At 39.8% G+C, this 18,509-nt stretch overlaps 2 protein-coding genes across 3 annotated transcripts in view; one reads left to right on the forward strand and one right to left on the reverse strand.

Annotated features, from left to right (window-relative positions):
- The window catches only part of VPS54 (VPS54 subunit of GARP complex), a 58,581-nt gene extending 46,862 nt beyond the window's left edge, over positions 1-11,719 (forward strand). The window contains 10 exon segments of the mRNA XM_029072305.1: positions 397-578; positions 1,080-1,192; positions 3,950-4,013; positions 4,332-4,437; positions 5,333-5,420; positions 6,162-6,283; positions 6,383-6,463; positions 7,108-7,215; positions 9,403-9,497; positions 11,080-11,719. Coding sequence (XP_028928138.1) covers positions 397-578; positions 1,080-1,192; positions 3,950-4,013; positions 4,332-4,437; positions 5,333-5,420; positions 6,162-6,283; positions 6,383-6,463; positions 7,108-7,215; positions 9,403-9,497; positions 11,080-11,185 — 1,065 coding nt within the window. The 3' untranslated portion in view covers positions 11,186-11,719.
- A 753-nt stretch (positions 11,720-12,472) lies between these two features.
- Positions 12,473-18,509, reverse strand: part of UGP2 (UDP-glucose pyrophosphorylase 2) — a 42,644-nt gene continuing 36,607 nt past the window's right edge. For both annotated transcript variants that reach the window (XM_007672060.4, XM_001513005.6), the window contains exons 7-10: positions 17,913-18,110; positions 16,057-16,299; positions 15,139-15,243; positions 12,473-13,623 (exon numbers count right to left, since the gene is read on the reverse strand). In XM_007672060.4, coding sequence (XP_007670250.1) covers positions 13,516-13,623; positions 15,139-15,243; positions 16,057-16,299; positions 17,913-18,110 — 654 coding nt within the window. In that variant the 3' untranslated portion in view covers positions 12,473-13,515. The remainder of the gene's footprint in view (positions 13,624-15,138; positions 15,244-16,056; positions 16,300-17,912; positions 18,111-18,509) is intronic.

Consider the following 18,509-nt stretch of genomic DNA (forward strand, 5'->3'; position numbering starts at 1 on the left):
AAACTCAGATTATCCAAAACTGAATTTCTTATTGTCCTCCACCAAATCCTAACTTTCCCATCATACTGGATAGCACCACCATCCCTCTGTCTTGGCATGAATTAGATTTAGTTACTATGTTAAGTCACTGTTTGCATTTACCACATTAAACAAGCATTTGTTTGTTCAGTTTACAGAATTGCAACTCTCGGTTATTTGATTCAGTTTGCTGAAAAAGAATACTTTAGAGATTGGAATTTTGAAATTTATCTAAATTTTTGTTTTTCCCTACATAGGCTTTACTGTAAATTCATTCAATCGTATTTATTGAGCGATTATTGTATGCAAAGCACTGTAAATGATTTTGTATTGTAGTAACTTTCTAACAGGTTTTTTATATTGTTTCTTAAAATTTAGGATGGCTTTCTGGAGAAATTGAACTCCACTGAATTTGTCGCCCTTTCTCGATTAATGGAAACATTTATCTTAGACACTGATCAGATTTGTGGAAGAAAAAGCATGTCATTACGTGGGGCCCTTCAGAGCCAAGCTAATAAATTTGTAAATAGGTTCCATGAAGAAAGGAAAACAAAACTCAGGTATTTCCAGTGCCTCGTCAGTTAATGTTAAGCAGTTATTCTCATGTAAAAATATGGTGGAGGGAAATTTCATGTTCGACTCATGTTTAAAAAAAAACAACAACAAAAGGAAAATTGAGGGAAAATTGCAGTTCTTGGATTTTGAGTTTTGATATCGCTGTATAACTGCTTATTATGGGGAGATAATTTGAAGATATCCTGCAAGTACATTTTACCTGGCCCATAAGAGCTTGTATCAAATTGCTTCTAACTTAACAAACAAAATTATGTCATCTTCTGACTGTCCAGGTGAAAAAAGCACATGCAGGCGGCCTTTCAGATCCAGAAATGTAGCTTCAGGGAACTTAATATTTTTAGAAAATGAAATTTTTCATGGTTTTAAAAATCCCTTTTTATGCCCATCTACTGTAGCTTTAATTTCAGTTTTGTTTGGGCAAGAATGACGCCATTGAAAGTTTTAATCTGTTTTTCCAACTTTTTTCTCTTTTCACTTTGAAATAGTCTCCTGCTAGATAATGAACGTTGGAAACAAGCTGATGTGCCCGCTGAGTTTCAGGATCTTGTTGATTCCATAACAGATGGCAAAATTACTTTACCTGAAAAAAAGCCAGGAAGTATGTGGATTTTATTTTCCTCTGAAATTTCCCTTCTTCCCATTTTATATAACTTGTATATGGAGCTGTTTCTTGGTTGAAAAGAATTCCAAATTTTCAATAAGAGTAATATTGCTCAGGTTAACTCACTCTGTCTTGTTCTTGTCTCTCATCTCTTGTGCCTTGTGCCTCATCTCTTTTGCTGACATCTTGCTTACACTCTTCTTTTGAGCTGGAACTCCCCCCTTCCCGTCCCTTCATCTGGCAGACACTGCTCTTCTCATCTTCAGAGCCCTTCTGAAATCCCATTTCCTGCAGGAGGCCTTCCTCGATTAATCTCTGAACTGTCCATCCTATCCTCCACCTCCAGCTACTTCATCACTTCCCCACTACCTCCACACTTGGGACTCACTTCTACACTTATTTTTTAAATCCGTTGCTCCCTTCTACTTGTAATATCTCTCTCCTTTGCTAGGTTGTGTGAGCCTTAAGGGCAGGGCTCCTATCTGGTTGGCTTTGTTGTTCTCTCTCCAGCACTTGGTACAGTGCTTGGTTACAAAACAAGCACTTAGTAAATATTACTGAAGGTTTGCAAAAGGAATGCCATTGGAAAAACAAGCAAGGAACCCATCTCTTCTTCCTTGGTTCAGTTATACTGCAGTTGGCTAGGAAAGTTTATGGCAGTGACAATGTGGAGTCATTGGGCAGTAGAGGTTTTAACACATCACTTCACCCTGATATAATTGGGTCAGATATAACATACTTTGTTATCTTTTGAAGTCTGACCTGGAACAGTTGAAATATTGTAAATTTACAGAAAGTGAATTGGCGATGTACTTTTCCAGGAAAGGGTACTGAATCATTTCCTCCACCTCCTTGTGGGCACAGATTACAGGGACCATTTAAATCTCCTTTGTGCGATAGTTCAGGCTTCCTCCCCCATCTTTTTTTAATCTCTTCGTTGAAACCTTGAGACATGGTAATACCTTTGTCGAAAGAGGAGTGAGTGCGGCACTTTTAGGAGTTGGACTCTGCAAATCACTCTGGTGGATTTATACCTCCACAAGCCTCTGCAGCAAGGAGCTTGGCTGTTGATTTTCTAGGAAATGGTCAGGGCTGGAGGGAGGCAGGTGGAGTAATTGCCTTGGACCTCTGTCAAGCAAGGTTCTGGGTTTTGGGCAGGACTGATCCTAGTCAGCTGAACCGTGGTATAGAAGCAACAGCCGCTCTGGCAGGTATATAGGAATAATAATGATGGTATTTAAGTGCTTACTGTGTTCTAAGCGCTGGGGTGGATAAAAGTAATCAAGTTAGCCCACGTGGAGGTTACAGTCTTACTCCCCATTTTACAGATGAGGGAACTGAGGCACAGAGAAGTTAAGGGACTTGCCCAAAGTCACACAGGAGACAAGCGGCAGAGTCAGGTCGGGGTAGCTAGTGAAGGCCAACCCTGTACAAATGGGTTCCATGATAGGGTGGTGCATTTTTCGCTCTGACATTTTATTTCAGGTGAAATCCTTTAAAATGACTTATCAGACAGCATTCTTCAGTATCTCCGGGGGGAACCATCTCACTGTTGGAAATTCTAGGTCACCCGATCTGCATCACAGGGGAAAAAGCTGGGGAAGAGGGAGGGGAGAAACCCAGAATGATTGCGGTAGCGCATGAGGTTTCTTCTGCAACCGAAGCCTGCGTGGGTGAACCTGGAGCTCACCCCATAGCTGCCACAGCTGGGGCTCTTCCTCCTGGTCATGGGGAGCTGCTGCTCCTGCCAATGGCCACTGCTGCTTTTGGAGCTGTAGGGGAGGAGGGAAGGAGCCAGAAAGCTGCTGTTAATGCTGCCCTAAATTCCTGGGCCTAGATGTGACTGGCCAGAGGAGGTGGTGGCAGGCATTCTTTATATTTAAAACCCCCCTCCTCTTGGGAACCCCTTCTCCTCCTCTCTGTCCCCCTCTCTCCTGGCAGCTCTGCAGCCCCAGCTTCAAATTCCTCCAGAAGCAGGGACAATGGGGCTAGGACTGGGGAAGGATTCTGATTTTGATTTTTTAGAAACATTCTCCCAGTCCCTGTCCCTCCTAAAGTTTTACTGGTTTAGATCTTGTTGGCAGCAAGTAATCAGAAGAGGCGGCTCATAACCGCTGTAATTTAACCCCTTTACTTGAGTGAAAGAAGATCAGATAGGAACTCCCTGGATGGTCGTAATCCAATCAGATGTGCATAGGCAGTCTGCCCCAGTGTCATATACCCCTGAAATTCATTCAATCAATCATATATTGAGCGCTTACTATGTGCAGAGCACTGTACTAAGTGTTTGGAAAGTACAATTCAGCAACAGTGAGCTCTTGTCACTGCTATTGTCATTTTGTCTCCATCGTCCAGAGAGCATCCTCACACTGTCCCAAATTCCATTGTCTTCTAAACCCCAGCCCCTATCCCACCTTAAAGCCACCCTTGAATAGACTGGACTTGACTCTAAACTGCCTTGCTTTTAAGAAAAAAAAAAGGCCAAAATTATATTTTAGTTTTTGTACTAGGTCTTTTACCTGGTTATCCTGATTTGCTGCATTAAGTAATTCACAACACATGCTGACAATGTGGAGTCATTGGGCAGCAGAGGTTTTAACACGTCACTCCACCCTGAAATTTAGGAATTCAACCATCTAGTGCTTTAATAAAGGGGCAACCTGTTCAGCTTTCCTTTGATTGTTTGAACTGTTTTCTGCATTGTCTCCTCATAGTCTTTAGATTGATCTTGCCTCCTTTTCTATTCTATTCCAGCTTCAGAAGAAAGAAAGCCAACAGATTTCCTTGTCGTGGAGGGCCAACAGTATGCTGTTGTTGGGTAAGACCATTTTTTTCTTCCACTAGCATATGTTGCCTGAAGTAGTCATGCATTTTCCTTTGAGAATGTGGATAGGTCATTAAATTATGAAAATATTACAGATCTCTTACTGACTAAATAAAAAACTGAGCTACCGGTTTGAATTCAAACATGTTGATGTTTAAAGGTTAGGTGAAAGTGAGTGAAAACAGCCCAGCAGTAATATCTGTTCTTAATAAGCGTGTTGTTAATGGCGTCATAATTTTATATGGAAAATCAACCTGAATTTTTTTTATGGGTAATGACATAGCAATTTGGGTTGTCTTTCTTTTCCTGTAGAACAGTGTTGTTGTTAATAAGAATTATCCTTGAATACTGCCAGTGTGTGGATAACATCCCTTCAGTTACAACTGACATGCTTACTCGTCTGTCTGATTTACTAAAGGTGTGTATGAAGGAATTTGTTTCATCAGAATGGAAAAAATCGTTTGATAAAAGCATATATTAAATGTATACTGTCATTTGTCACTGAATTCCACAGGACATATCAAGGTCATATACTTTTTTGACTTTGAATATGTGATTTTTGAATTCATAAGAAGCATAGTATAGTAAATGAGATAACTGGAAGAAAGCCTGTTTTCTTGGAGATTCCACATTTGGTGATTCCTTATCACCAGCATAGTTTAATAATCATGGAAGAAGAACGTGATTTATTTATTGGTGCTGGATATGACCGAGGCTGATCAGTTCACGGAATGGACAAGTGTTAAATGTCACTGGAAAAAAATATCTGAATTTCTTTAATCCTCCTATCAAAGTCTGGAATATAAAATTAGATGTGCACACACAGTGGTCTTGATTAGATGTTTTGTATTAACTAATTTAAAAGAGCTTGCTGAATTGGTTTCATTTACCAAACCCAAAATGTCCAGTTAATACTGTTCTAAACTGGGCTTGCTGAGTTATGGGTTTTGAAGGCCATTAATCAATCGTATTTATTGAGCACTTACTGTATGCCAAGTACTTTACTAAGCGCTTGTGAAAGTACACTATAACAGAGTTATAATTGCCAGTTTTAATACTGGCAATTGATAAACTGAATCTGTCCTGGTTGACAGTATGGGTACAGATTCTTACTCCTGAGCCTGCAATTTTCAGTGGGTTAGTTTTGAAAGCTGTTTTGCAGATATGCAAGGGGTTGTATATGGTAATGGTTGAACTACCCCATAGTTAAGGTGTGAGGAGAGTAAAAAAAAAACCCCTCAGAGGTGGCAAACAAACGAACAGCATTCGTAGGATAAATTTTAACACAATCTTTTTCTCATTCTCTCTGTTAGTACTTCAACTCAAGAAGTTGCCAATTAGTTCTTGGAGCAGGGGCCCTGCAAGTTGTTGGCTTGAAAACAATAACTACAAAAAACTTGGGTATGGGTCTTTGCATTTTTTTTAAAAAGTAATTTTATCTTAAGGAGTTAGTGAAGTCTTTTCACTTAATGCTTCTAAATATGATTTTCATATTTAAAAGTCCAATCCAAAGGTTTCTAAAATAAAGTTCCACACTCACACCCTTACTTTAAGTTACTCGGTCAATGGGACTTATTGAGCACTTACCCTATACAGAGTACTGTACTAAACGCTTAGGCTAGTATAGTATTAACAGAGTGGTAGATACGAGCCCTGCCCCAACAAGCTTACAATGTTTGATTGTTGGAAAAAAGTCCATTAAAAACTGTAGTACAAAACTTACACTGTCTTATTCAGAAGAATTATCTAGAATTGGCATTGTTCTGCAAAATCTGTTAATGATGTAATATGTGTGGATTTCTTTGAGGTGAAAATTACGGTCTATATGTTAGACGGTTTAAGGATCTGACATCACATAAAAATACGTTAGACCGTATCTCAGAGCTGAGAACTTGCTTTTAATGGGAGCAAGCACTTCTAAAGAGAGCACACATTTAGCCCTGCACAGTGAAATAATTTTCCCAAAGGGAGTTGTATGTTTATATTATCACCACCTCACTATTTAAGTGTTCAGGGTCTCTTAATTTTTAAAATTTGCTGAGTTCACATATACTTGTGTACCGTATAATTATGTACTCTGTGATAAAAAGCATAACTAATTTTAGTTTCTTCTCATTCCGTCTCCTCTCTGGGACCCTACAGCTCTTTCCTCGCGCTGCTTGCAGTTAATTGTGCACTACATTCCTACTATCCGGGCTCATTTTGAAGCTCGACTGCAACCTAAGCAGTATAGCATGCTCAGGCATTTTGATCACATTACTAAGGTAATTTTTCATATATTTTATACTCAAATTTTAGTAATTTAATTTCCAAGGTAAATGAAAGGCCAGGGATTTCAAAGTGATCCTCTTTTTTCTTTATAGGACTACCATGACCATATAGCTGAAATCTCAGCAAAACTTGTAGCGATAATGGATAGCTTATTTGACAAGCTGATATCTAAGGTAATGATATATGGAAATACTAGACTTTCTTGAAGGGATCTTTACTTTTCATTCTGTGTCAATATATAACAAATTCCTAAAAAATTAAACTTTTTGCCAGTGGGGTCTAGGACCATGCATGCTAGTAGCTGATGTGTGATTTCTTAGTCTCTACTCAGAAGGTGGTAACATCATACCAGGGCTAGCAGTCCAGTTATCCAAAAACAGCACAATTAGTGAATTTGTGAATCAGTGAATTAGTGAATCAGCCAAGCAAGAGGTCTTTTTTCTTAAGGGAGGACACTTTGTGGAACTTACGTAGGTAGGAAATACTTTAAGAATTGTGGTTTTAAGGAAAGAACATGCATCTGGGAGGTAGGAGACCTGGGGTCCCAGCTCTGTTATTAGCCTGCTGGGTGACCTAGGGCAAGTCACTCAGCCACTTTATTGCTCAGTTTTCTCCTCTGTAAAATGGGGATAAGTCCCTAAGTCTCCTGTCTTTTCCTAACTCACAAGTCTGTCATAAGGATTGAATGAGTTGATGGATGTAAAATAAAAGCAGTATTGAAATAGAAAAGTGTTATTCTTCATGATGTGTATTGAAAGCATGGGGTAAAATGGGAGATTTGAAAGCCATGATTGAGTCTTATTTTTTCCATTGTCAGTATGAAGTGAAAGCTCCTGTTCCTTCCACGTGCTTCAGAAATATTTGTAAGCAAATGGCAAAAATGCATGAAGCTATATATGATCTCCTTCCAGAGGAACAAACCCAGGTAAGCACCTGTTTGGAAAGTTCCCTTCTGAATAAAGGATAACTACAGACAACATCAAATAGCATGCATCACTGATTGTTACAGTTGGCACTGTAAAAAAACTGTTAGGTTTTGTTTTTTCAGTAAAGGAATTGATTTGTTAGCAAAAGATATCACCTGCAGTGGCAAAGGATTCTTCCACCGAATATTTATCAATTCTGAAAAGCTGATAGCCTAAAGAGGACATCAAGGATTAGGGCTCAGAGTTTCTCATTTCATTATTAAATTTTAAAAAGGTGGCAAGTTTTATTATATATTATAAATTACTCATATTAATGTCTGTCTCTCCCTCTAGGCTCTAGGTTTGTTGTGGACAGGGAACTTGTCTGCCAACTCTGATGCATTGTTATAATAATAATGATGGTATTTGTTAAGCACTCTGTGCCAAGCACTGTACTCTCCCAAGCACCTAATACAGTGTTCTGCACATATTATGTGCTCAATAAATACCATTGTTTATGAAAAGGGGAAAGTGTATTATTTTAGCTATTGCTGGAGAAAAAAATCTGACTTCAGAAAAAATTAAAATGGGCTCAAATCGATTTTCCCATTAATAATTTGTGTGTAAGGAAAATAGTTGAATTATGCTCTCTTGCTAACACTGAGGATGGCAAGGGACAAACAGTACCCCTATACCTGTGTTATTCCCCAAGTGTTCAATATTTTACCCTTGAAATGTGCCTTTTCTTAAGAAGGTAATTTTTCTTTAGTGGAGACCTGGCATTAGTGTGTCACTGAGGTCAGTTTGGCCCACAGGTCCAGAGCCCAACCGGCCTACAGGCCAAATGGGGCTACACCCCCATATTACACCTGGGCTCATGTAGCCTAGTGGAAAGTGCACGGGACCTGGGTTCTAATCTCACCTCTGGACCTCACCTCACCTCTGAAAATGCACGGGACCTGGCAGAGGACCTGGGTTCTAATCTCACCTCTGCCACTTGTCTGCTGTATGACCTTGGGCAAGTCACATAACTTCTCTTAATCCCGGCTCTGCCGCTTGTCAGCTGTGTGACCTTGGGCTTCACTTAACCTCTCTGTGCCTCAGTTACCTCATCTGTAAAATGGGGATTCAGACTATGAGCCCCATGTGGGACCACCTTATTACCTTGTATCTACCCTGGCACTTAGAACAGTGCATGGCACATAGTAAGCACTTAATAAGTACCATCACTGTTGTTATTAATCTCTGTGCTTGTTTCCTCATCTGTAAAAATAGGGATAGGACACCTGCTCTTTCTCCCTTTTAAACTGTAAATCCCAAGTGGAACAGGGAGTGTCTGATCTGCTTATAAAATCTATCCACCCCAGGTCTCAGTACAGTGTTCAGAACTTGTAGTAGGGGCTGAATAAATGCGGCAGTTATCATCCTTATTGTTACGCCCTGTGGTTTAGCAGCCATGCTGCTACCACACATTCATAGTTTAACCACCCATGACCAGAGGTCTCTGAAACACAAATACAGGGACACTGCCCGAGGAAGGATGATGTAGGGCTTGGCCCTAGACAGGTGCTTTGGACCGAAACCAAGGTCTGGTAGAACCAGAAAATTCTGGTTTGAACAGGACTTTAAAACTGATGGCTGCAACCTGACAGGTGCAGCCTCCCTTCCGCTGCTTCTCTGGCTGTAGCTGCAGTACCTACAGGAAACAGTGGAGAACATTGCATCCAGCTCCCCCCAACCATCTTTCTTCTTCCCTCATTCAAACCCTCTTCGCCCTTTCCAGCAGAGAGATCCGAAGACAGAGTTAACAGAGTCTGTTAACCGGGAAGATGTGCGAGTTCTTGACTGTTTTGCTACCGAATTTACCCTCTCCCTTACGTTTCCACAGACGGGACACACATATGCAAATTCTTATGGAAAGAGTGGGGTAACACTAAGACCCAATCTCTCCCTGGCATTATTTTCAGAAAGAAGTGGAGTGTAAAAGCAGCCTCACTGCTTTCATTTAGCTGGGGAAAAGGTCAACATCAGAGTAGCAGCTAAATCATTACAGGACAACATTCTATTTCAACTGTAAAGCCAAGTTTCATTGATACTACTTTTACTCCAAAGGCACTGCTGACCCCTTGTAAGTCAGTACTTTTTTTACGCAGGTGCTTTCCTGGGTAAACATCGAGTAACTCGAGGGGTTTTTTTTTATTTTCTAGATGTTATTTTTAAGAATTAATGCAAGCTACAAACTCCATTTGAAGAGACAGCTGGCTCATTTAAATGTAGTCAATGATGGAGGACCTCAAAATGGGTATGTTTAATGTGCCTTTACACTCCTTATATGTTCCAATGATTGACAATTCCTGGCTTATTTCTAGTAATCTTCATTTTCCTGTTGAGTTCTATTAGACAACAGTATGCCTACCGCTTTAGCTAAGGGAGCCTGTGATCTTAAAAAAAAAAAAAAGAGAGAATACCATATATATATATATATGTATATATATTTTTTACCAGAGCTTCCTTCAAAATCATTGGAGGTTATGGGAACTGTTCTGAAAACCTAGCTTAGTATTTGGTATCTCTTCTTACAAATGCCTAACCTCATGACCCAGAAAGCTTTTAACAGGTCCCAATAATCTATAGTCCAAATTACCCTGTTTCAAGTTTTCAGTGAGCTTCAGTGTCACCAGTACTTTAGGGAGCTGAAGGGCATTATTAATCAACCATATTTATTATGGAGATTTACTTTGCTATTCAACCCTCTGTGAACTTACCAGGGGAATCGGATCAGTACTTTTGGCAGAACTGCCCAGGCTGTCACTCTTCTTTCCAAATATTCCAAGGACAAAGCTAAAAGGGGGTTCTAGTCAATGAGGGAAGCTGGCCAAAGCTTAGATGGACATGTTTCATTTTAGAGGCTCAGTATTGAGTAATTATCTGAAGCTTTAGAAGGGCTTGTTGAAATCGGCTTGTAAAATAACCAAAAAAGCATCAAGGAGCAGCATGGCCTAGTGAAAAATCATGGCCTGGGAGGCAAGAGGACCTGGGTCCTAATCCTGGTTTTATCAGTTGCCTGATGTTCAACCGTCACTTAAATTCTCTGTGCCTCCGTTTTCTCATCTGTAAAATGGGGGTTTAATGCCACTTTTCCATCCCACTTAAGACTGTTGTGAGTTCTATGTGGGACAGGGACTGTGTCCAACCTGATTAACTTGTATCTAGCCCAGTATTTAAAATAGTGGTAGACACATACTAAGTGCTTAACAAACACAATAATAATAATGATAATTTAAAAAGCTGCTAGGATCAGCTCCTGCCTAGCTACACGTGGCAGGTTCTGAATTTGACCTACTTAAGGATATTTTCCCACAATACCTCAGTGTGAATAAAGCAACCAATTAATTGTTTAAAAATTCTTGAATTTCACATTGCATTTAAGGTTTTCTAATGCACTAGCAAGTATGTTGAAACAGCTCTCCCAAGGAGCAGTGCCTTAAGTGAGAACTTCTGGACCTATCCAATAAAATAAGTTTCTGAGAAAGGTGAGACTTGCTCCTTTTGTAACTGGAGTTGCTGATTACAAAGTTCTAATGTTAAGCTAGCATCAGCACTTGATGGGGAATTAAATGTTTTATCCTTTAAATTCTCTTATCCCCAATAAATCACCACAACTCTTAAGTCTAGTTACAGGCTGGTAATATTTGGAAAAGTATTGGCTTCCAACTTCATGAAGTTGTAAATATAAGGTATTTTTTGTTATCTAGAATATCTTCTACCTGGCTTTGAATAGAGTTCTGAATAAACTTGGGGAATAGCTCCAGTGTGGGAATAATGTCGATCAGATGCCGTGTTTATCGGTGGTGGATTTTACGTATTTTCTCTTTGACGTTTAGGTTGGTAACAGCAGATGTAGCTTTTTACACTGGAAACCTTCAGGCCTTGAAAGGCCTTAGCAATCTGGACCTAAATATGGCTGAGATTTGGGAACAGAAGAGGTGATGATGACTAAACAACTGTGCAAGCTGTCTAGACCACAGGATGCCTGTGTGTGAAAGAGACATGATGGCCGGGACTCCGACTATTCAAAGATGAGCCCAGAAATGTATGTTGGGGTTAGGGGAGGGGAAGTATCAGTGTTGGAAAACTAGCTGCAGTGGGCTGGGCGAGGAGAGCCCTTCCAGGAAGGACCATCCTTCAGTGGGGAATGACTGATCAAGTGTCTCCAACCATTTTCATTTTCTCTGGAAACAGACTCAGGTTTCTTTGGACCAAATCCAAAAGAACACATAGCTGTAACACAGCTGTAGTTGACTAGAATGCTCTGTATTACTTTATTAAAAATGCTTTGCATTTCCTCTAGTGCAATGAAATTCATATGGTGTCCCACCTTATTTAATGATGGTACAATGGAAAATATTAAAACTTTGGGAGTCATCTCTCCAGACAATGTTTTCTCTGACAGTGATGCTGTTTGAAAAATTATTTTTTTACAGATCTTTCTATAAAGAAAAATAAATGTTTTGATTGCTTGGATTTTAGGGTGCCCAGTTTTGTTTAAATGAGCAGTAAAATGTTTCAGGATTTTGGGGTCTCCTACCTGATCTCTACTGCCGTCAGTACTGACAGAATTAAAGCTTTCCAAGTTAATATGGCCATTTGAAATGCTCATCATTAGTGATGATTAAACATAAGGCATTGGCATTTATATATACCAATTTACATTATTTTAAGTAGTGTAGAGTGGGGCTGGTGTTCAATATCAGTATTTTTGTAAAAAAAAATATTAGAGGTTTTTTGCCTCAGTGGCAGTTAATAGGTATTTATAGTCTGCCTATGAACTTTCATTTTAAATTTTGTACATTTCTCTATACCCTGCCCCCATCCCTGAGGATTTTATTTTTAAATTACTTTGGAGTGTATGTATATAGGGGTGGGGAGCAGCAGATTTTTTTTTTTTTTTTTTTTTTGGACAGGCTGCTATGTCAAAAGCTATCTTTGGTGGGGGATGGGGGGGGTATGAGCAATCTTGATTGAAGTTTTTTTTAATACTACCTTCAAGATTAGAAGTGAGCAGCACTCTACACGTAATAAAGTGCCTGTGTCTCATCTTACATCTAACCCTAGTTTGAGTGCCTAACCTTGTGATGATTATGTACAATGAAATGGTCCTGTTATGTGCTCTTATGGTTTTCTCAGAAAGGCAAGCATGTCTTTTTCCTCTACCATCAGAGTCTGTCAATGGCTAAATTGTCTTACCTAAAAAAAAAATAAAGCTATAAAAAAGACTTTAAGACCAACTTATTTTAATAGTACAATACAATAAAGCAGCATTGCTGTGAAATTCAAAGTAAGTAGACTATGCTAAACACAAGCCCGGAGAAATCAGGAAGTAATTGGTTAGGGCAAAGGACTTAATTTAACAGCAAGCAGATCTGCAAAGTTATTAAAATTCACTTGCTCACATCTAGTTGGTGGTTTAATTTTTTTCCCATAATGAACACAGAACTGGACTTTTTTCTGGGGAGAGGGGGGAAGATAAGGCTCTCTAAACGAAAACCAAAACACTTAAGCCCATACATCACGGTAAGAAGACGGGCCACAATCCCTCCCTACCCGACCAACCACCTTTCCTCCTTACAGAGCCAAATCAAGCAGAAAACTCACATGAAGCTCTGTCTAAATGCGACTCTTGGGAGAGTAGGAATGGCAAATAAACCTGACTGTGCCGAAAACGAGGTATGTAGTGCCTTCGGCCCATTTTCACAAAGCAGTGACTAGTGGGCAAGATTACTTTCCTTAAGAAATGAAAGTATAAAAGTTTAGTAGGAGGATAAGCAGTGAGCATTTAAATACCAGGCCATCAACCCTTTACACTTAACTTCAGCAGTAGCCAAAGCCTTCATGTCTACAGAAACTGCCACTGACAATTTCATGAAGTATATGTAAAGTGTTCACTGGTGTATATAAATATATATTGCTTCACATCTTTATTTTGAAGGTACAAGCAATTCAAAATGGACAACAGAGCTAGATCTCTGTCCTAGTTATTTCAGGATATCCACCCCTTTTTAAGACAAACAATATTGCACTTTAAGATTAAATGACTTACAGAATCTCTTCAAAGAAGGAAAAAGTATTGCTTCCAAAATGTCCATCTGTGCTTTTCTTTAACTAAAAGCATATTGCAGAAAACTTTTAAAAGTTAATACTGCAGGTACAGTGAAATAGTGGATGACAAAGCATAGACCTGTGCATCTATTTCTGAATCCTACAGAATATTCCATTGAGAAACAGTTTAGCACATAATAGAAAGAGTACATAGTCGGACTTCAGTGGTCCAGGATTCGAAGATTGCCAGACACAATTTTGTTTTCCAATACTGCTCCAGGTGGGATGTCGATTCTATCACCATGATTTGCAATGATGATTACAGTGCCCTAAGTTAAAAGAAAATAAAATCAGGTTTGTGTTGTGCTAAATAAAAAAAAGAGGCTAAAATAGTTGTCATTGGAAATTGAATATTTACACCAGGTAAAGCTACTGTACACAAATCACCAAACGATTTAATTACATTTCAAGTCCGGGGTGCTACTCAGTTAAAGATGGAGCTGGGAAAATACAACAGAAGTGAAACACTCTTTCCCTTCTCACAGGAGCTTATGAAATGCCTGCTCATTCAGAGCTTGAGCTAATGGGGGAAGACACAAGACATTTATTTATATTAATGTGTGTCTCCCCCCTCTGGGCTGTAAGCTTATTGTGGGCAGGAAATGTGTCTGTTTATTGTTGCACAGTGCTCTGCACACAATAAGCACTCAAAAATATGACAATGAATTAATTTACTACTAGTGAAAGCATTATCAGACACAGTACAACAAATATGCCAAGATGAAATAATGAGAGTTGAATTATGTATTTATACCTGTCCTCAGCTGTTTGGAAGAACATTTAGCAGGATGCTTATAATGGCACTTTTAAAATCTATGTACAGGTCCTCTGATTAAACAGGCTCTCCCTCTGTATTGATGAAGGGGTTGGAGCACTAAGAATTGGAGGAACTCATTTGGAACTTGAGGTTTTGCCACTCCAGGGCTCCACCTTGCTAAAATCACCATAAGAAGTGCCCCCAAAGTTTCTGTATAAAACTAAGCTAAAGCTCAATAGCCCTGCTGAGGTGCCAAAGGAATTTGCTTGGCCTAAATTTCAACATTGATGCACAATGCTGATTTTAAAGAGCTTTTTACAGATATCGTATTCCTAACATCTGTATATAAGGAATGATACTGTATACAAAATGTGGGCCTTTCAAAACACTCAAGGTGACTTAAAAATAGTACTTAAGGAAAGCTTGGAGTTCAGATTTTATGGTTGTACTGAAGTGTCACTAGTCAAGAGAGCAATACTATTGAACTAGCACCTTTGATGATTCAAGTAATCTTCTGTTGGCCCAAACTTCCCCTTGGAACCTGAGACTTGGATTTGGAGATGTTGCTCAGCCCTCCCTTGCCCTTTCCTGTCTCTTTGCCCCCCCTCTCCCAGACCTGTATTGGTAATAGTTGTGGCCAAAGAAGCACACCAGGGAAGAGCAGGACATTTACGTGGCTGAGTGTCTATTTAGGTGGTAGGGCGAGCCAGATCCCAGAGAGCAGAAGATGTGAGGGAGCAGTGGAGGAAGGGCTAGAGGCTAGATGTGGAAGAGAAAGCAGAGACAGTAGAGGAAAGGTTTCTGTAAAAGATCCAGTGGCTGGCTTCTGCTTGGAATGGAAGTCACTAAAGGAGCTGGAGCTGGCTGCTTTCATTGTTTGGTTTTCTTGCCCCTGTAGTGTTTCCTAAGCATTTTAACCCACCAGTAACCTTAAAATAAAAAAACCATATACGACCAAAGGTTAAGCTGATTTCCTAAGTTAATCAACGAGCTGTTTGTAAGGTATTTGGTGCCCCTGTTTACCCACCTTTAATGAAACATTCTTGCCAAATGTCACATCTCCTGAAACTGTAAGATGATCCAGTTCAAGCATATCTGGTATACTCTCAAACCTCCTTAGATAGTCCTGAACCTGTAAAGGGAGAGAAAACATATATTTTAAAAAAAGGAACAAAGTGGAATCTATAAGAAAAGCTGCTTATCAGACAGCATGAAGAAGGGAATTTAATAAGACCCTATAAAGTTCCCTCATGTTGAGCATGAAATGGAAAGGAGAAAGGTTGTCATAAGCAACTATTACCAGAAACTTTGATGTTCTGTAAACTGCACTTAGCACATTGCTGTGAGCAGGCAGTTGGTCCATACTGGCAGCTCCCTGCCCAATATTTGAAGAGCCAGCTTTCAGTTTCAAGGCAATACTACTGAGGGATGGTTGTGACAATGAATATAAGGTGGAAGGGAGGGAGAAAGAGGAAGTGATGAGTCCCTGGCCTCCATGAGGCTCACAGTCTAAGAGGGGGGGATTTGGGGGCAATGTCCAATTTTCAGCTGGGCATTTTTCTCCAATGTTTAGCAGTGCTTTGCACACAGTAGGGAATTCATAAATACAATTACTATAGCTTCAACTTCATCCAGACTGAGTTCCATTAACTATACTGATAACTACAGTAAATATTCCTAACTGTAAATATTTTCCAAGTTCCTTATCCACACTTTACTGGTAGGATAATCGATCTGAAACATACAAATGAAGACACTGTGTTAATTCTCTATAAGTTTTCTAAGTGACCCTGGGCTTTTATTTTTAAGGATTTGGACATTAAATATTTAAAGTACTCAGATTACTGAATAAGCAACCCTCTTAGGGAAAGTACTTTTAAAAATATTCAGGGAAAGCAGACTATGGGGATTAAGTTTTTAAATAGTTGAAACAATGGGCATTTACCTTTGTAAAAGAGCTGCCTAATTTCACCAGGGGCACTGTAGGAAATTCCCGCTTTTCACTCATTGTTAAGGATCCTGCATTAAGGCTGTACAAGTTAGACATCACAAGCAGAAGATCTGAGGTGGTTTTGACAGGCAGAAAACGACTCCGAGGAACATTAATCCCTAGAGAGTTTTCAAAGCTCTTAATAGCAGCCCCGACAGCTGTCTCCAGCTGAATGACATTCAGGCCTCCGTCCAAGGTCTGAAAGGGAGAAAAATTAAGGATTTAAAAACAGTCAATTTTGCTGTAATTGGTTTCCATTGCACAATTTAGATATAACATGATCAATGAGGCATATTTATTGAGCGCTTACTGTGTGCAGAGCACTGTATTAAAGGGGCTGGGAAAGTACAATAAGTATTGTAGAGTTAGTAGACGTGATTCTTGTCCTGTAAGAGCTTACAGTCTAAAGAGGGAGTCAGACATTAAAATTAATTAGAAAGAAACAGCAGAGTATAAAAATATGTACATATGTGCTGTGGGGCTAGGGTGAATATTAAAGTCCTTAAGGGGGTACAGAGCCAAGAGCATAGCTGACTCAGAGGGGAAGGTGAAAAGAGGAAATGAGGGCTTAAGCATGGAAACCCTCTCGAAGGAAATAGGATTTAAGGAGAGTTTGGAAGGTGGGGAGAGTGGTATACTGTCAGATGTAAAGCGAAAGGGAGTTCCAAGCCCAAGGGAGGATGTGGGCAAGGATAGGCGACAGTATAAGTGAGATCAAGGTAGAAGGGCGAAATGTGTGGATTGGAACTGGGTTGGAGTAGGAAATTGGCGAGGTAAGGTAGTAGAGGGTGAGCTGAGTGACGGGTTTAGTTTTGACGCGAAGGTGATTGGGCAACTGTAGGAGGGTCTTGAGGAGCAGGGAGACATGGAACTTTCTTCCTACAGTAAACAACTGTTCTGGGTGTAACACGATCCACCAACTGGCACAAGTAGATTTGGCGTAGGGGGGAAAAAATGGTTGTGCGCATGCAGATGGTACTGATCAAGGGGCGGTTGCAGCTATGCTTCTCAGACTTTACTTCAGTCTTACTGCAGTGTGCAGTACCTCGTCTTTTGCCACCCCGCTGTATGCTCTAGAATGTAAACTCCTCTAGGACAGGAAATGTATCTTGGACTTCTTTTGTTTTTTCCAAGTGCTTGGCTCAGCGTATTGTACTCGGTAGCTCTTCAAATACCATTACTGCCACAATTACAAGAGCAGTGAGTGGCAAGGGTTTAATAACACAAGGACATAATAATATAAGGACTTGTACAAAAATGTTAGTCATGGTGGCATCTTCAAGCCATCTAAATATTAGTTTTCCATAACCTGAGATTCTTCAAGACTCCAACTGCCATGTTATAACAGAACTGAATTTACATCTAGGCTACACATTCATTACAAGTCCAGGGAATTGTACCAGCTGAAATGCTTGACTTTCAGAATACAAACAGAAGACATAATCTATGAAGGGGATATTTTGAAAGTTAGGAGACTTTTTTTTTTTAATGACTTAAGTGCTTACTATTTGCCAGGCACTTTACTAAGTGCTGAAACCTCGATTCTAATCCTGGCTCCACCACTTTCCTCCTGTGTGACTTTGGGGAAGTCACTTGACTTCCCTGTGCCTCAGTTTCCTCATGGGGATTCAATGCCTAAACTCCCTCCCTCTTAGGCTGTGAGCCCCATGTTGTGCAGGGATTGTGTCTGATCTGATTATCATGTATCTACTCCAACCCTTGGGACACTGACACTTAATACCACAATTATGATTCCTATTATAATTAAGTGGCCGTACCCAACAGCCTCAATTTACTGTCCTTTTGCTTACCTTTGGATTAACAATGATTTCCATATCAATGGAATTCTGCTCCTGTAGCCTTTTTATAGCTGAGAGAGAGATCCATAGGTTGTTTGTGTTAAATATTTTGAATTTTGATACAGACTTGAATTCATCAACATGAGCTTTTGGAACTTGGGCTATCTCCACCAGCCTCAGTTTGCCTTCATATTGTGTGAGTGTCCCACCCTGGAAAGGCAAAAAAAAACCAAACCCAACTAACCAGAGTGGCAGGAACTGCTATTACATCCAGCCCAAGATCTTACCTTGCCCATGCTTCACTCTGCTGTAGTAGTGGAAGAAAGAGATGCTAACACCAAGCCCCAGTGGAACGGACTGTATCAGTGGTAATTATTCAATCACATTTATTGATTAGAATTCTAATGCAGGGTACCCATTTTAAATGCCATAGGCAATAAAATGACTTGGGCATGTCAAAAAGCCAGTGCTTCACACCATTGCCATTTGAGATGCTCCCCTTATCTCATATTAGAGATGAAAAACCTGGCCTAACATTCCCAAGTTGGGGCACAAGCACACTGCATCCACTGGAATACTGGACTTAAGTGGAATTTTTTTAGTATTAGT

This window comes from Ornithorhynchus anatinus, chromosome 9, assembly GCF_004115215.2.
Source record: "Ornithorhynchus anatinus isolate Pmale09 chromosome 9, mOrnAna1.pri.v4, whole genome shotgun sequence".
Lineage (NCBI taxonomy): Eukaryota > Metazoa > Chordata > Mammalia > Monotremata > Ornithorhynchidae > Ornithorhynchus > Ornithorhynchus anatinus.